The 19,330-nt window shown below is 42.8% G+C and overlaps 2 protein-coding genes across 2 annotated transcripts; both read right to left on the bottom strand.

Moving 5' to 3' along the window:
- Nucleotides 1–8,419: 8,419 nt before the first annotated feature.
- On the bottom strand, nucleotides 8,420–14,349 carry LOC113125186 (uncharacterized). Its single transcript, XM_026298514.1, has 4 exons — nucleotides 14,215–14,349; nucleotides 11,722–11,874; nucleotides 10,586–11,060; nucleotides 8,420–9,187 (listed from the first exon to the last, which is right to left on the bottom strand). Exons 2-4 carry the CDS (start codon nucleotides 11,777–11,779, stop codon nucleotides 8,848–8,850), a joined length of 873 nt encoding a protein of 290 aa, XP_026154299.1. The 5' UTR covers nucleotides 11,780–11,874; nucleotides 14,215–14,349; the 3' UTR covers nucleotides 8,420–8,847.
- Nucleotides 13,585–18,791, bottom strand: kctd14 (potassium channel tetramerization domain containing 14). The gene is made up of 4 exons (XM_026298515.1): nucleotides 18,382–18,791; nucleotides 15,443–15,667; nucleotides 15,131–15,265; nucleotides 13,585–14,439 (listed from the first exon to the last, which is right to left on the bottom strand). Exons 1-4 carry the CDS (start codon nucleotides 18,433–18,435, stop codon nucleotides 14,128–14,130), a joined length of 726 nt encoding a protein of 241 aa, XP_026154300.1. The 5' UTR covers nucleotides 18,436–18,791; the 3' UTR covers nucleotides 13,585–14,127.
- Nucleotides 18,792–19,330: the final 539 nt, after the last annotated feature.

Below are 19,330 nucleotides of genomic sequence, written 5' to 3'. Positions count from 1 at the left end.
GTCACCAATCAACCTAACATGCATGTTTTTGGTCTGTGGGAGGAAACCGGAGTACCCGGAGTAAACCCACACAAGCACGGGTTCTACATATTTGTATCTAAATATCATATATACTGTATATACATACAGTGGGTACGGAAAGTATTCAGACCCCTTTAAATTTTTCACTCTTTGTGTCACTGCAGCCATTTGCCAAAATCAAAAAAGTTCATTTTATTTCTCATTAATGTACACTCAGCACCCCATCTTGACAGAAAAAAACTGAAATGTAGAAATTTTTGCAAATTTATTAAAAAAGAAAAACTGAAATATCACATGGTCATAAGTATTCAGACCCTGTGCTCAGTATTGAGTAGAAGCACCCTTTTGAGCTAGTACAGCCATGAGTCTTCTTGGGAATGATGCAACAAGTTTTTCACACCTGGATTTGGGGATCCTCTGCCATTCTTCCTTGCAGATCCTCTCCAGTTCTGTCAGGTTGGATGGTGAACGTTGGTGGACAGCCATTTTCAGGTCTCTCCAGAGATGCTCAGTTGGGTTTAGGTCAGGGCTCTGGCTGGGCCAGTCAAGAACGGTCACAGAGTTGTTCTCCGAAGCCACTCCTTTGTTATTTTAGCTTAGGGTGCTTAGGGTCATTGTCCTGTTGAAAGATGAACCTTCGGCCCAGTCTGAGGTCTTGAGCAGAGGTTTTCTTCCAGGATATCTCTGTACTTGGCCGCATTCATCTTTCTTTCAATTGCAACCAGTTTGCCTGTCCCTGCAGCTGAAAAACACCCCCACAACATGATGCTCCCATCACCATGTTTCACTGTAGGGATTGTATTGGGCAGGTGATGAGCAGTGCCTGGTTTTCTCCACACATACCACTTAGAATTAACACCAAAAAGTTCAATCTTGGTCTCATCAGACCAGAGAATCATATTTCTCATAGTCTGGGAGTCCTTCATGTGTTTTTTGGCAAACTCTGTGCAGGCTTTCATGTGTCTTGCACTGAGGAGAGGCTTCCGTCGGGCCACTCTGCCATAATGCCCCGACTGGTGGAGGGCTGCAGTGATAGTTGACTTTGTGGAACTTTCTCCCATCTCCCTACTGCATCTCTGGAGCTCAGCCGCAGTGATCTTTGGGTTCTTCTGTACCTCACACCAAGGCTTCTCTCCCACAATTGCTCAGTTTGGCTGGATGGCCAGGTCTAGGAAGAGTTCTGGTCGTCCCAAACTTTTTCCATTGAGGATTATGGAGGCCACTGTGCTCTTAGGAACCTTGAGTGCTGCAGAAATTCTTTTGTAACTGTAGGGCAGTAGAAAATCACCGCCAGTAGATGGCGCTACCACGCCATTGTTTTGGGTCTGTCAGCCATATTGTCCATCCTGGGATTCCGTAGCTTCTGAGTGAATCTCGTTCTGAGCGCCATTTTGGTCTCAGAACAGTGTTTGTTACTCTGTTTGGAAGGTAAGCGCTCTCGTGGTGCTACACATTACCGGCGAACTGGGTGATAAAATAGAAAACCTGTTCGATTAAATGTTTGGATGATGTTTTGATAAATTTGCATGTTTTAGGCTACACTAGGTACTGTTTTTTACACCTTATAACCTTGGCCAGATCTGTGCCTTGCCACAATTCTGTCTCTGAGCTCCTTGGGCAGTTCCTTCGACCTCATGATTCTCATTTGCTCTGACATGCACTGTGAGCTGTAAGGTCTTATATAGATAGGTGTGTGCCTTTCCTAATCAAGTCCAATCAGTTTAATTAAACACAGCTGGACTCCAATGAAGGAGCAGAACCATCTCAAGGAGGATCAGAAGAAATGGACAGCATGTGAGTTAAATATGAGTGTCACTGCAAAGGGTCTGAATACTTATGACCATGTGATATTTCAGTTTTTCTTTTTTAATAAATTTGCAAAAATTTCTACATTTCAGTTTTTTTCTGTCAAGATGGGGTGCTGAGTGTACATTAATGAGAAATAAAATGAACTTTTTTGATTTTGGCAAATGGCTGCAATGACACAAAGAGTGAAAAATTTAAAGGGGTCTGAATACTTTCCGTACCCACTGTATATATACATATAAAAATTTTCCCTTCTCACCTCTATGGGTGGTGTGTGTGTGTCTTCCTCAATCTCGGGTCCTCTACCAGAGGCCTGGGAGTTTGAGGGTTCTTCGCAGTATCTTAGCTGTTCCTAGCACTGCGCTCTTCTGGACTGAGATCTCTGATGTTGTTCCTGGGATCTGTTGGAGCCACTCTCCCAGTTTGGGGGTCACAGTCCCGAGGGTGCCTATTACCACGGGGGACCACTGTTGCCTTCACCTTCCATATCTTTTCTAGCTCTTCTTTAAGCCCTTGGTATTTCTCCAGCTTCTCATGTTCCTTCTTTCTGATGTTGCTGTCATTTGGGATAGCTACATCTACCACTACGGCTTTCTTCTGCTGTTTGTCCACCACTACTATGTCCGGTTGGTTAGCCATCACCTGTTTGTCAGTCTGTATCTGGAAGTCCCACAGGATCTTAGCACGGTCATTATCCCTCATTCCTAGGTATGGTCATGGACTATCAACAGTTCATACAGGATTGCTCCAGAATAGTTAAGCCCCTTTTCGCCCTGACTGCTACCCCTAAGGGAAAGAGAGGGAACACACGAGGCCCTGCTTCATTCAGAAAGTTACATCCCAGTGACTGGGGACAGGACCATCACAACTCATTTGAACAACTAAAAACCACACTCCTGGAGTCTGTTGTGCTTGCACATCCTAATTTCAGTCGACCATTCATTCTCTCCACAGACGCCTCTCAGGATGGGCTAGGTGCTGTGTTGTCCCAGATCCAAGAGGGTGAGAGTAAGGCACACCCCATCGCCTTTGCTAGCAAGGCCCTCACCTGTGCTTTTGGCACTAAAATGGTCAGTTTGTGATAAATTTAGCCATTGGCTAAAGGGACACAACTTCACCGTGTGGACAGACAACAATCCACTAACCTACATCCTCACAAAGCCTAAGCTTGATGCATGTGAGCAGAGATGGGTAGCCAAACTGTCCCCCACAATTTCAGCATCAAATACATCCCTGGCAATAAGAACATTGTCGCTGATGCCTTGTCATTGTCATTGCGAACCTTGTCGCTGATGTAGGCAGCCCTTCATCCAGAATCAGGTCTGTCAGAGGCTCATTAAGGAACCATATGAAACATTGTTGGAGGAGTCACGGCAGATTAAAGAGGGTGTCATTCAGGAGGTCTTCAGGGTCAGTGCCAATCACCAGGTGGTAGAGAGCTCACCTTTAGCAGAGGGCCTGGAACACTACTCCCTGACAAATGATGAAGTGTCTGCAGTCCTAGCAGGCCATGTAGAGTGGGATCAGGGTCCCAACCAAAGGGTGGTTTCTTGGCTGGCTCAAGATCTAAAGCAACTAACCCCACCAGGTCAAAGTGCCCTGCCCGTTTTCTCACTCCAAGAGCTCGAGGATGAACAAGGTAGGGATGCTACACTGGCCCAAGTAATCCCTTTTGTCACCCGGGGAAGACGGCCATCAAGGGAGAGGGTGAGACTGTCAATGAGGGCCTTAAAAACCCTGAAACAATGGGAGAAACTGAAAATGTTTGATGGTATCCTGTACAGAGTGTGCAAAGACTCACTGACTGGGAAAAAACGCTACCAGTATGTGACACCTTCCTGCCTGGTCAGCCAATTTCTGTGTGGTGTCCATGACGATCCTGGCCACCAGGGTCAGGGTAGGACATTGTACTTGGCTAGGCAGAGATTTTTTTGGGTCAACATGGAGCGTGATGTCCGAGAATATGTGAAATGCTGCAAGTGCTGTGTGGTCAGCAAGACGCTGGAGCCTGAGGGTAGAGCCCTGCTTGAAAGTATTAAGACCACATGTCCCCTGGAGTTGGTTTGCCTGGACTTCTGGTCCGCAGAGGATTCCAAGGGAATGAATGTAGCTGTGTTGGTGGTGACAGACCATTTCACTAAGATGGCCCGTGCCTTCCACTGCTCAGACCAGTCAGCAAAACAAGTTGCACGCCAGCTCTGGGACAGGTACTTCTGTGTCTACGGGTTCCCACAGAGAATCCATTCAGACCAGGGTGCAAATTTCGAGAGCCAGTTAATTCAGGAGCTGTTGCAAGTTGCAGGTGTCAAAAAGTCAAGGACGACACCTTACCACAGCATGGGGAACGGCCATACTGAGAAGGTTCAACAGAACCTTAGGGAACATGATCAGAGCCTTACCACCTAGGGATAAGAACAAATGGCCACAGATGTTGCAGACACTGACTTTTGCATATAACTGTACAGCCCATGAGTCCACCGGGTATGCCCCCTTCTATCTGATGTATGGACGAGTTCCCAGACTGCCAGTAGATGTTATGTTCCACAGTGTGGAAAGAGACACTGACATCACAGACTATGGCAGTTATGTCAGGAGAATACGGGATGGTCTCAAGGAAGCTCTCACCTTGGCCCAAGCCAATGCTGATTCCAGCCAGCAGCGCCAAGCAGACTTGTATAATATGAGAACAAAGGGCACAGACCTTGAGGAGGGAGATCAGGTTCTCTTGGCAAACAAGGGTGAGCGTGGCCGCAGAAAATTAGCTGACAGATGGGACTCCACCCTATATACTGTAGTCTTTAAAGACCCAAGATGCCACACTTACCGCATTATAAACAAGGAGCAGGAGAGGATTGTTCACAGAAATTTGCTTTTACAAGCCAACTTCTTGCCAGTGAAGGTTGAACATGATGCGGAGTCATCCTTTGATAGTGATTCTCAACCAAGCCAAGAGCAAAGTGATGTTGATGGAGCTCTTTCTGTGATAGAGTCAGAATTTGACAGGACAGAGCACACTGCCAACTGGGTAGTATCTGCTAAGATACTATTCCTCCAGGTGGATCCTCCAGGTGAAGAACATGCACCTTCTGAACTCCCACAAGCATGCCTTGATAACACTGTACCAGTAGCTGAGATCCCCCAGGCAAATAGTAATACTGTAGATGTTAACACCATACCAAATGCCGGAAGTCTTCAGGAGAGTCACAGTGATGGAGCTGAAACAAACTTGGATCACAGTGAAACAGTCAAGCAACAGTCCTCCGGAGAGCCAAGCATCCAAAGAAGTGGCCAAAGTCACACTGAGTCACAGCATATCACCAAGTAATAAAGTAGGACAAATCAGGACAAGAGTAGGCAGCATGGTAAAGCCAGTTAACAGATTAATTCGGAACATGATGCAGAAACACACACAAGTAAGTAATGTGGTTAGTGCAGTGATTCTCAAACTGTGGGGCGCGCCCCACTAGTGAGGCATGACGCCGTGACAGGTGGGGCGCAGCGAACGGGAGTAAATTAGTCTAATTTTGTGTATATCCTAATTCATAATTTTCTTTACTGACAAACACCATACACGCAAAATAAAACAACCACATACAAAGAAACGTGTCATTAAAAAACACAACTAGAGGGAAACAATAGAAACCATGGTGTGGGAAATAAATGTTTAACGTTGACACTTAATTGTAGTGGAACAATAGGCAAACCTTCACGCAGCGACGCAATGATTAGAGGGCATAACAATGGATAAATTTGTTACACGGACTCCTAAAAGAGCAGGCGACTCCACGCCAGCAGACAAAAACACAACAGACAGTCGCTTTAGTGGCGCTTTAGTGTTATCCTTAGAATACGGGTCTAAACAGCTGTAGACTTAAATAAGGGGTTTGGAACCTCCAGCTGTAGTCTACTCGATCCTAGACGTAAGAGTCCGGGACTCAGGATCGTCTCCGCAGATAGTCTGTGTTGAGGTACTTTTAGTCCATCAGGGATGGGACAAACTGAAAGTAGGGGACCCACAAATATGGGTCAGCGTGGTCCGATAGTCGATATCATAAGGGGCAAATATGGTGACAAAGTGGTGGCATGCCTTTTTATTTTTTATTCTTGCTTATGTATTTTTAACCTGTCTTTTATTTCTGTAAAGCACTTTGAATTACTCTGTGTATAAATTGTGCTATATAAATAAACTTGCCTTGCCTTCTTGATCTGCTTTATGCCAATGTGAAGGAGGCATACAGCTCTTCAGCTCTCCCCCCACTTGGCGGATCAGACCACAACTTAATATATCTAGTACCAACATACAAGCCCGTAGTAAGACAACAGTCTGCTACCAAGAGGTATGTGAAGGTTTGGTCAAAGGATGCTGAGGAGGCCCTGCAGGAGTGCTTCAGGGTTACAAACTGGGACCTTTTCATGGACGCTCATGGTGAGGACATCAAAGGCATCTCTCACTGTATCACAGATTACATCCACTTCTGTGAGGACAATGTTGTTCCATCCAAAAAAGTTTGTTGTTTCCCCAATAATAAACCATGGATAAATAAGGACATTAAAGGCCTCCTCAACAAGAAGAAGAGGGAGTTCATGTCAAGAGACAAGGAGGAACTCTGGGCTGTGCAGAAAGAACTCAAGAGGAAGCTGAGAGAGGCAAAGCAGCTCTGTAGAGACAGAATAATATCAAAGAGGTATGGCATGGGATGAAAATAATGACTGGCTATAAGAAGTAATTGAGTCTCCATGTGGAAGGAGACTCAAAGTTTGCTAAAGAACTTAACCTGTTCTTTAACAGATTTGGCACCACCTCTGCTTCTTACTCCGACCCAGTGTTCTCACACACCATCTCTCCTCCCTCCACCACCTTAGCTGATGCCTTGGGGTCTCTTCACATCCCTCCAACCCAACATCTCTGCCAATGCTACTTCCCCATTGCCCCCTGGTGCCATCTCCTCTATCAGCAGCCATACAACATTGAAGTATACCACACTTCCAATACCTCCTCCCCTGCCCTCATCATCTGACTCCTGATCAACACAATACACAGGCCCAGCCTTGTCACAGAACAGGTGAGGAAGGAACTAGCTAAACTAAAGATCAACAAAGCAAAAGGACCAGATGAGATCAGTCCCAGAGTACTTAAGGTGTGTGCTGGACAGCTTGCAGAGGTTTTTCAGAGACTCTTCAACCTCTCTCTGAGGCTCAAAAAGGTGCCTAAGTTATGGAAACCTTTCTGTATTGTCCCATTACCAAAAAGAGGCTGTCCCAGTACCCTTAGTGACTTCAGACCAGTAGCGCTAACATCACATGTCATGAAAGTGTTTGAGAGACTGGTCCTGCAACACCTGAGGTCTCAAGTGTCTGAATTTCTGGACCCCCTGCAGTGTGCATATCAGGAACACATCGGAGTGGAAGATGCCATCATCTTCTTAATGCACAGAGCATACTCCCATCTGGAGAGGCAGGGCAACACTGTGAGTGTCATGTTTTTTGACTTTTCAAGTGCTTTCAACACTATTCAGCCCCACCTGCTAAGTGCAAAGATGCAGGATATGGAAATTCCTGCAGACATGGTGGAGTGGATCAAAGACTACCACACTGGGTGGCCACAGCAAAGGCAAACCATAAAAAGTAATTACGAAATTTGGATAACTTTAGCTGCCCCTCACATATAGATGAGGCTGACCAAGAATGAGCTCATTCGGTTAAAAGCCCAAGGAGGAGTTCGTTTAAGTTTGAGGTGAGCAAAACCAGTAAACTCAATGACCTCAAGTTAAACTCCCAGCTGGTGGACTTCCTTCCTGGTGGACCTTGACATGATAAGCTTTTTTTCTTGGCCCGACATGAAGAGTAAGCTTGCCAAGTTTGGTGGCTGTGCGATGAAAAAATTTTGGCCAGGCTCCCATTGGCACAATGTATTTTCACTTTTGTCGGGGGCGCTGAAAAGCCATTCTTTTGAGTTTGTTTATGAAACCCATAAAATATTAAATTTTCACGCGATTCTGATTTCTGTGTGAATTTTGGTGAGTTTTCACACATGTTCAGGGGTTCAAATCTGAGGACGTTTCGGAGAAAAATATTAATAGGGAAGAATAATATTCCTAACGATTTCCAGGCCCACGCCCGCCCGGCAACCCCATCATATACATTTTCCGAAAGGTCTAGCGTATTGCCACGTCATGGTGGGGTTTAGGTCAACGCTAGATGCTGCCTAAAGCCCCCCCCCCAAATCTGCAGCCACTCAGGATTATTTACTGAGGGACAGCAAAGTGTGTCTCTGTTCTCTGGAAAAACAACCACTTCTGACATTTGGTTTACCCTGTTTACATCCCAATTCAGCAAAAGAGATCCTAGCTGGACCTACCGTTAACATGTTACGGGGAAAGAGCCACGAGAGCCATATGTAGCATTTTCCTCTTGCAGTGGTTTTATTGCCATACGGGAACAGCGCGCTCTTTCTCGAAGTGGCGCCGAGCCCTGACCAATCAATCCCAGAGCAGAATACAGACTCAGTCTTGGCAAAGGATCACCAACACATTCCCTTGAATGAAACGAACAAATATTAATACAATATCAAATATAACAAATGACACTGATATATTTTTTGAATATAGTTTTAATAAATTATACACAGAAAAATGAGGGAAAGTTGTTCAATGCAAAAAAAAAATACAATAGCTGTATGTTTTAAAGTCTAATCAATAAACCTGCTATATCATTTGCTTGATTAAATCCTATGACCAAAATCTTAATGGTAAGATGGTAGAGCATCTTGACCATGAACCAGAGGGTTTGTGGTTCGATCCTTGTCCACAGGCCGAGGGCGAGACACTGAACTGAACACTCTATGAATGGGTGCATGAGTGGGTGATTGTGTGGGTGGATGGACAAATGGCTTTGAGCACACCTGAGTGTAGAAAAGCGCTATGCAAGTATAAGACCATTTACTATCTGTAACATGTCTACACTGATTTGGAGTCCAACAAAAAGTGGAGTATCCTGCAGAACAGACAGAGTGATGGAGAGTCAGTTTAGTTCCTGGAGCTCGATGCCATTGGTAGATGCTCTGGCCCTCTGGTCTGTTCTCCATGTGAAGAATCCCACTATAACTACCATGAAAGGCAGCGCCACACAGAGCACTATGCGGCTAATGGGCAGCTGGACATGACAGTGCATGGTTGCTGAAGGAAGCAAAGCCTGGACAGTGGAAGGGTTATGAAGCAAAAAGGTGGATGTGAAGTCCTGAAATGCTGCTCTGTGCTTTTTTGCAGTGTCCACCTGACACCTCCACTTCCTGTTGTTGTCATCCCTCTGGAGTTTCGTGACCAGCGTGATGTTGCAGCGAGTCTGGTCAGTCATCTCATACCTGCGTTACAAGAATTTCAAAGACACATCATACGGCTGCCATTCATTAGTCCGTGTTTCATACCTTTTGTATTTATTTATATATTATGTATTCAATATCAAGAAAACTAGAGAACTGGTGGTGGACTTTAGGAGGAACAGGAAGACCCCAGTCCCTGTCTCCATCCTTGGAGACGAAGTAGAGATTGTGGACTCCTACAAATACCTTGGAGTCCACATTAACAACAAACTGGACTGGTCAAAGAATACAGATGCACTCTTCAAGAAAGGACAGAGCAGACTGTTCTTCCTCAGGAGACTCTGTTCTTTTGGTGTGCGCAACAAGCTACTGAAGATGTTCTATCAGTCTGTAGTAGCGAGTGCACTGTTCTTTGCAGTTGTGTGCTGGGGAGGTGGCATCAAGGCTGGTGAGGCCAACAGACTAAATAAGGAAGGCAAAATAATAATCAGGAAGGCAAAATCTGTTGTTGGACTGGAACTGGACAGTCTGGAGGCTGTGGCAGAGAGGAGGATGGTGGACAAAATAAACTCCATATTGGACAATCCTGCCCACCCACTTCATGAGGAACTGTGGCGAATGGGAAGTTCATTCAGCCACAGACTAATTCCCACTAAAGCCAAGACTGAAAGATTCAGGAAGTCTTTTGTGTCCACGGCCATAAGACTCTATAATTCCTCAATATAAACAATAACGCACACACGTGCGCACACACACACACACACACACACACAACCCCCCCCAAATAAATAGTTAATTACTTTATTAATTACTTTATGAATTACTATTAATCAATATAATTTAAATAATCTCAAATTTAATAACTGCTGTAACAACTGAATTTCCCCTTGGGGATTAATAAAGTACTTCTTCTTCTTCTTCTATTTTGCTGTTTTTGAGTGCTGTAGGGTGAATTTGGTAATATTCACACATACACCATCCTGCTGCCACATATACTCATAGAAACCAAATGTGGACTAATTGTCGCTGGAAATAATCCCTCATGTTTGAATAACATTTGCTAAAAACTCCAGTGGCCAGCTGCTTTATGGAATTATTGTGCCTTTATTATTGGAAATCACGTATTTAAAAGTCATTTAAATATCTGCATGCTCCGCAGTAACCAGTAGACTTGGTGCTGAAAGTCACAGACAGGACATGTTGAAAACTTACCGCTAAATGAAACCATGAAACCATGGGCCATTTAACAATTTTGTGGGTGTAGCAGTGTCTGTCTTGCTTTGACAGCAATATTATTACTTCAAGATTTTGTTCAATGTATCACATGTTTAATAGTTTTATTTTTTTTATTTATAAAATCATAAACTTAATAGGCTACACACAAAGGGATTTGGCTGAACTCTTGGCCAGCTCAGTTCAGATGACTAACAAAAAACAAACCTGCTGTCTCTGGGTAGCTCAGTCCCGTCCTTGGTGGCCCAGCGGAGGCTGAACACACTGGAGTAAATCTTGCAGCTTCCCGCGTCATAGTAAGTGAAGAGGACGCAGCTCAGGATGAGCTTCCCTCCAAGCTGCAGGTCAGTGACTTTGGAAATTGAAGTGATGGTGAGGAGAGACAGGTAAACGGCAGTGATGGTGTTTCCTTGATTCAGACACATGTAGGAGCCAGCGTCGTCGACCCTGAGCTCATGGAGGTGGATTGAGCAGTTGGATGTGATGGACATTCGACTGAACTTGTCCGAATCCTGCCTCACCTGTCCCCCACTGACCTCATAAGTGAAGCGCACCTGGCCATCCTTGAAGAAGGTCCAGGAGATGAGGGAGCAGTCTGCAGTGACCAGGCTGGTGCATGGCAGTAGGGCATCACCGCCGACTGTGCTGTACACAAACACCGTGTTTTTGTTGCATCTCACACCTGGAAACACAAACTGTCATGCTTAAATATACAAACATATTTACTTGTAACTAAAACTTTAACATCATCATGATTTGATGCAATGAAAGGATTGAGCTAATCCCACACAACTAAATAAAAACTAATTCTAGGATCATTTTAAGGCTTGAAGACCCCACTTGTCCCCAAATACTAATTCCACAAAAGAAAATTTCAGAAATCCTCAACCTGAGTGGTTCCAACCACAAGAACCTGAGCTAAATATTAGGTGCATACATGAAAATCAAATCAAAACCACATTTACTGTAGCCCTGGCCCAGTGTCATTTTGATGTATCTTCCATATTTTGCCACATTTGAGTTGGATATCTGGTGCTTTTACACAACTATTTGAAAAAAATGAAATTATTGGAAAAACTCAATTATGAAAATTGGTAACATGCTAATTAAATCAAGTTCAAGATCAACACATTAAGACACTGCATTACCTGAAATACATTTTCCAAAACTGTAGCTGTATTTAACTATTTTTAATAAAGATTTTACATAAGATAATGTGCTAGGTTATTTTATGTAAAATTATTTATTTCTGTGGATTAAAAGGATAAAACAACAGTGTCAGGTATAGAACGGTAACAGAAGGCATTTTTGTACAATCATACACTGAGTTGAAGAAACAGTACCTGTTAGCAGCAGAGCGGTGACCAGCAGAACTCTGCTTGGGTTTTTTGTGCCAGTCATGTTCGTTTTTGCCTCCTCAGCAGCTCTAGGTTAGGATTAGGGTTCGTATCTCTTCTGTGGCTCCTTCTTCTGCACTGACTTCATTTCCTGTGACACTGAGCAAAGCAGGACAGGCACGTCAGCCTTAATCCTCACTGTCATAAAAGTCCACCTTTGTGTGCATGAAGCTCCTTCTTGTCCTTGGAAACGGTAGTTTGATTAAAAAAATCATTTGATGTCTTGAGCTTCAGCCACTTCTGATGATGAAGTTAGACGGTCACCATGAGATGTGCTGATCAGTCCATGCAGTAGAGGTGATTCATAATCTACAGCTTTTTCTTTATGAAATAAAACATGAATGCATACTGAATTGAAAATAGTACTCTGTTAACTGATTTGAGAATTTACATTTTTATCGCCCTATGATGCTGTTCAATGTGTAAACTTTCTTTTTATTCTGCTGTCAAAAATATGTCCCCTTTTTCTGACACAAATCATCCTGTTTTAAGACTTTTTAGTAATAAAATGCAATGGTTATTCATTGTCAGCAACTCAGCATGGAAGTTCTCTGTTGTTTTAAAATACTAATTTAAAAACAAAATTGAGCAACTGAAACCATTTATCTTGAGAATAGTTTTACTTATTATAAGGGATCAGAGCAGCTAACCTGTTAACAGTAGTTTGTCTTCCTGAGAAAAGTTTGCTAAAATGACCCACAGATTAATGATCAAAATGTTTCTGTCACTGTTTGGGAAATAAAACAAATCAGTCTTGTAAATGAAGCAGATTGAGGAAGTTTGAAAAAAGTTACAGTGAATCAAATTAAATAAAGATGAAAATGTCCACCTTGTGACTTTTGTTATTGGCAGTTATCAATGTCACTTTTCTTATGTGATCCAAGGTGTGAAATGCAAGTGTGCAACTTTTTACCATCAGGGGGTTTTAAGAGGAAGCGTGATTGTGACACACTGTGGTGAAAATACTGTAGCTAGCATGTCCACACCTGCCGCTTCTTGGAACAAAGGAAGCTAATTCTCTTTGGCCTAGCCTTATTTTCTGGTGGAGAACAAAATTGTAATGGTAATGTTCTGTTACATGAAATTAAAAGTTACTCTTCAGGAGTCTGGAAGCTTCTAAATAAACCACATGCAACAAATACATGGTCCGAAAATGAAAAAAGTGCTCAGTGATGCTCCAAAATAACGACAGCATGAACATGTACACAGAGATAATGTTAGTATACTGATTTTCAGCAGATATACTATACTACCACAATCACCCTCCTGCTGTTCAACTCAACGCAGCAGGGGCCGATGGGAATATCAGTTCATCAGAGTTCTGCACACGTTTATTTGTTGGTCAGCTCAAGGAAAAGTCAGGAAATCATGGAACATAGGAAGACAGTCCAGTCAATGCGCCAGGAAAAACTAACAATCCAGTAGGTGGAAACCATTTGGTTCAGTTATCTGATCCCAAAGTTTTTTAGTCAGTAGTGAGATCTGACAAACACACAACACTTCTAAGATTTATCTTTTCAACCTGAGACATTTTACTTGAAGACCGTCCACTAAGCCAAGGCCTCTCATCTGCAGGGCTGTGCTTGGAGCCGCTGTCTAACCACACTGTTGATTTTCACACCCTGATCACACAGGAAGTGTGTGACATGAAGGTACGCCCTGCTCTGCTCTGCGGCGAACACTCAGACCGCTGCTCCACTTTCTGCTGACACACTTGCTTAGCTTTTCTGTCTAATGACCTTTTCCCTTTCTTATAATCTGTGTTCTGGAGTTCCCATTGTTGTGAATGTGACGCAGTATTGTTCTCAGTAACTGACACAATATTTAATACAGAACTGTAAAATATTTCACACCAAAATGACTTGCAAGGGAAAGACTCAATATAACAAAGCATGAATGACGTTAATTATATGACCAAAAATAGACAACTGGAGAGCTGTGAGCACAAAAGCATAATACACTCCACAACGGTGCTATTCATTGCCGTGATCAAAACAACCCTGATCTAAACTTTGTGAGTGAAAAAAAAGGTAATTTGTTAATTACAGTTTAACAGTAAAACATGAATTCACTGACATTACCCAGGAAATGACACCGTATTCATATTTATGGGCAACTAAAATCTTTACTTTGGAGAAAGTAATTCAACAGAAATACTTTGGTGGACCTGACACTTTATCTTAAACCACTGTAGAAATATATACACTGATGCTTTACTGCTGTGTTTAGAATAGCTATTTAAATTACATCTAGCATGACTTACGGCTTGCTGAAACTTGGTCTTGTAATTAATGGAATTTGTTAAAATGCTGTCTGGTACTTCTAGAAACATGTACAGTTTTAGATGTAGCATCACCACCAGGTGAATATGAGTTTGTAGAAGAAGTTGTACGTTCTGGACAGGAAGCTCTTCTCCATGACATGGGGCTCGATGCTCACCATATAGCCCTGACTCTTGATGTCCATCTTAACACAGTCCAGCAGGTCTCTGACGGAGGGGATGGCCTTCCAGGGTCCAAAGGTCACCACTGACTCCTTATCTGCCTCCAGGCTGTTGATGGCATTGTTATAGAAACCCAAATCTTCCTCTGTCCGCAGTACACAGATCATAATGGTGGAGTGGCGGGTGGCGATGGCCTCAGCTCTGGCGATACGAATCAACACCTGCAAACCAAACACTGGGGTGACTGGACAACTAGAGTGCGATGATTTCACTTGAACTGGGCAGGGCCACTGGTTTCTTCTTCAGAAGAAGAATAATTATGAATAATTTAATCACATGATGTTTGCGCTACTGTTACACTTTGTCATGAATCACACATTTAATTTTAATTTTTAATTTTAAACACATTTAATTTTTGGTGTCAATTAGGAAGAATTAACAACCGCAGAGATTTTTATGCATATATCAATTTTAGCACTTCCCAACCGGTCGAGGCAGATGGCCGCCCAAACTGAGCCCGGTTCTGCTGGAGGTTTTTTCTTCCGTTAAAGGGAGTTTTTCCTCTCCACTGTCGCCAAGTGCTTGCTCATAAGGGAATTGTTGGGTTTTTAGTTTTAGTTTTTGTAAAGTGCCTTGAGATGATTTGTATTGTGATTTGGCGCTATACAAATAAAATTGAATTCAATTGAGCTTCCCAGAAATAAACAACCTAAATCTGTGATTTGTCAGGAATGAATAGAAGAGGAGGATAGTTAGCAGGAGCTCTGGTGTCTTGGGCCACTCAAAAAGAAAAAAAGAGTGCCATCTATAGAAACTAGAGCTGCATCAAATGCATAAAAGAATGTGGAGGCAGCTGTGCAAATGTAGTGGGTCAAATTTTGTGTTGGCCCTTCAAGAATGTTTGTAACCAACCTCGATGTTTTCTTTGTAGTGTGGGACTCTGGAGAGGAACTGCTGCCGCCCCACCAGCTCTCCAAACAGCTGAGGTGTCTCCTCCAGACGCTTGATCAGTGGTTTGATGTTGTAATACATGGCCTCCCTGTGAACCTGGGTGCACACACAGACACAGATGGACGGACGGACAGACACACACACACACACACACACACAGGTTTATACAGTAACAGTGAAAAACTACAATTTATTTTAATATATATTTCAAAAGTGAGAGGAGTGAGGATGTGAGCGACACTGAGATGATTATAAACCAGTCAGGACTCAAACCTCCTGGATGTTGTCAGTTGGCAGCTGCTCTGACCTCAGGAACTCGAGGACAGCTCTGAAGTGTGACCCATCCCGGTCAATGAAGTAGCGTCCATGCGAGTCGGTGCGTAGTTTGGGTTGTCCACTGAACAAGTCGGCAAGCTTAGAGTCAGGGTGTTTCCTGAGGGTGCTCAGAGAGGTGCTGAACAGGTGGCCACCGACATTTAACTGCACAACAGAGGAGTGCTGCAGAAAAGGATGGCTCATTTTATTTCTGAAACACCTGGATAGAGCTCAAGTGCTACCACCATATTTTAGATCTACCATAGCTGAGCTGATAAATCAGGGTATATCAGTATTGGCATGTGTGATGGTTGATAACATTAAATTTGGCACCAGAACTCCTTTCATTATCATTACCAAATTGTGTTTAAATGTCTTGTTTTGTCCAAAACTAAACTACATTTTTTCATTTAAAATTTTCTGAATTACTAAAATACTAAACCAGTGGTCCCCAACCACCCGGCGGTGGCCCGGTACCGGTCCGTGAGGCACACAGGTACACACAGAAATAAGATAGCTATCCAGAGTAAGATCACTGGCCAGAGTGTTTGAGTTACGAAAGCCGCTGCAGAGATTTCTCTTGGAAAAAAACTCGCCACTGGCGGCTCATTTCAGTGAGAAGGAATGGGTCGCCCAACTCGCTTACCTGTGCGACATATTCAATCTGTTCAACAAACTCAATCTGTCACTTCAGGGGAAAATGTAACGTACTTGTGATGTGTAATGCTGACCACTGGTGGTGGAAGTTAAACACAAGTAGGTGTCATAGCTTATACGCACTTCGTCCACACTTGTTGCTACTGATGCAACCAAAATAAGCACAGGTGGGCGAGCTGACTGCTGGTACCAACGATGGAGAGAAGCATGTGAGAGGCTCTGATTTTTGCACTTACTTTTAGAATGCACCTTAATGTGCTTTTCATTTACATTTTATCTTTGCATTGTCTGCTGTAACTGCTAGAAATACTTACACTGCAAATGATTTACTTTTTTTTCTGGAGGTACCTGCAACAAACACATTCAAATTCACATTCACAGGCACTCTGTGTAGTACTGAACCATCCCTTAGTAAAGTACTTTTGCTTTAAGTACATTTTGCTGATAATTATGACACTTTTCCTGAAGTAGGATTTGATACAGGTCATCTCCATATAGTGGAGTATGTTCACTGTGTGGTACTGTCTTTTTTACTAAGAAAGAATGTCAACTGTTCTTCCTCATTGCATAGACAATACATGTTATAACATATATGTAGCATTATCATATATCATGTACTATCTTCCTCAAGAAACCATTATCAGACAATTATTTTGATAAATTATTAAATGAAATGTTTTTCATAACTCCCGTCCTCCAATTATTCAGAGTATGATTGACATAATGGTTCGCAGGACTCAGTTTCAAACATTCTTCCTTATTTCATGTCAGTGTGAAATAAATACTTGGGGTTTAATTTAGATCATGAGTGGCCACAGTGAGACAACTATGGGCTCTGGGAATTTTTAACATTAGGCATAGCAGAACCACCCAGAGAAAAGACCTGGCACTGTAGATTAATTTACAGTGGCAAAGTCATTATCAATTTAACCCTGCGCCTGTTTCTGCGACTCACTGTGTGCTCAGTAGCTACAGGTTGGGCGTTAACATGAGTCACCAGCTCAGGCTGGTAAGAGCACAGGCCTTCGCTGCAAACACCCACAGCATCACTGAGGCTAAACACCACAGATAATTTTTCAACCTTTGCAAAATGGGAAACACAATGAAAAAAACAAAATAATCGATTCTGCAAACACTGCATTATCTGGGACACTATACTCACACCTTGGATTTTTAATGTAACTGACCCAAACAGGCAGATATAAACTCACAAATTAAACAGCTCCATGTAACACAATAGTCTGTGGACTATTTTGTGCTCTCTCCCTCTCTCTCTGTACCTTCTGCAGGTGTCCCTGGTCCTGGAGCTGTATATCGCTGACGTGCAGTTACTGGTCCCACCAACCTGCAGTGTCTATTTGTTGTTTATTGTTGCTGTTCTTTTCTCTCTGCTCTATCCACTCACCCCAACCGGTCGAAGCAGATGGCCGCCCAAACTGAGCCCGGTTCTGCTGGAGGTTTTTTCTTCCGTTAAAGGGAGTTTTTCCTCTCCACTGTCGCCAAGTGCTTGCTCATAAGGGAACTGTTGGGTTTTTAGTTTTAGTTTTTGTAAAGTGCCTTGAGATGATTTGTATTGGGATTTGGCGCTATACAAATAAATTGAATTGAATTGTGGAGCATCATGAATACACTTCATCGCTGTCATGCTCAATAGTTTCATGTCAGCTTTAACAGTAAGTACAATGATCAGGTAATTGCACTTTACTTTTTAATTCAGTAGAAAATTTATTAGACAGTTACTTTACCTGTAACTTTTGAAATACATATAACCCATTGATAAATGACACCCATAAATCCTAATTATTGTATTTTTTATGTATAAATGCAGTGCACTAGAAAACACCTTTTCTCTGACATGTGAGGTTTACGAATTAAGCAGCTTTAACATTCTCAAAATTCTATTTAAGTCCAGTGGTTTAAACCTGCCACCTTCCCAAGAGAATTGTTGGAGAATTAAAGTTTGTAATGCTCTCCCGACAGGAACCAAGTTGAGTTTCTATCTCAACTCAAGAGTTTACTTAAATTCATATTTTCCTTTTAAGCCAGATTGTGGACCAATTTGTTTGGTTTTCGAACCAAACTAATTTGAAAACTATCGCTAAAAAATATCTGCAATAAATAATAATCATTCAGCAGAGTGGGAAAGACTAGTCTGTGCCTACAAACACATGTTGAGTCACTCAGCAAGCTTAAAGCTCAGCTCTAAACCCTAAAAAACAACTTTAGTTTGCTTTTCTTACTGGGATTGCGGCTGAAGACTGTTTGTCAGATGATTTATAGTCCGGCAGACTCATCTTTGCTTCACGGTTCGTCCAGGTGCGATATAGACCGTTTTCACTGCAGCTCAGGTAAGAGTCAGGGGGCGTGGCCTAACCCGGACCTGATACTCGAGTGCTGAGACGAGGAGTCACTCTGGTCAAAAATCTGTGACCATTTTTGTCACCTATTCTGAATAAACCTTCATTTGTGCTTGCTTGACCATTTAAAGTCTATACAAACCTAAATGAAAAAATGCTCATTATTTACTCTCAGCTTTTCATCATTTTGGAAAGATGGAATGTTTTGATAACAACATGAGAAAACAGTGACAGTAAAATAAGGTAACCCATAACCCTTAGTTATGCTGCTATAGGCCTAGACTGCCCAAAGACCATCGGTGCACTGAGCTCCCCTACCCTAACCCTCCTCTCTCCTCCCTTCACATGTATAATAGACCACTGAATGTCACTTTGTGCTCTATCTCTCTCTCTGTACCTTCCTGGTCCTGGAGCTGTATATCGCTGATGTGCAGTTACTGGCTCCACCAACCTGCAGTGTCCATTTGTTGTTCATTGTTGCTGTTTTTTTTCCTCTCTCCTCTATCCACCCACCCCAACCGGTCGAGGCAGATGGCTGCCCAAACTGAGCCTGGTTCTGCTGGAGGGTTCTTCTTCCGTTAAAGGGACTTTTCCTCTCCACTGTCACTGGGTGGCACTATACAAATAACATAAATGGAAATGCCTATGCCTTATGGCATGAGAACTACATCTGCCTCCAGGAAATGAAGCAGAGAGAGACATCTGACTTCCTCCTGACAGATAGGCCTTCACGTGATACGTCTGAGTCATTTGATCGAGTGTGTAAACAAAAAAGTTATGTAATAGATTAAGATATTCTACATTAGGTTTTTGTGCAAACCGTTGAAAACGT

This window comes from Mastacembelus armatus, chromosome 13 (assembly GCF_900324485.2).
Source record: "Mastacembelus armatus chromosome 13, fMasArm1.2, whole genome shotgun sequence".
Lineage (NCBI taxonomy): Eukaryota > Metazoa > Chordata > Actinopteri > Synbranchiformes > Mastacembelidae > Mastacembelus > Mastacembelus armatus.
Note: the sequence above shows the minus strand (reverse complement) of the source record. Positions and strands in the feature narration are given on the sequence as shown.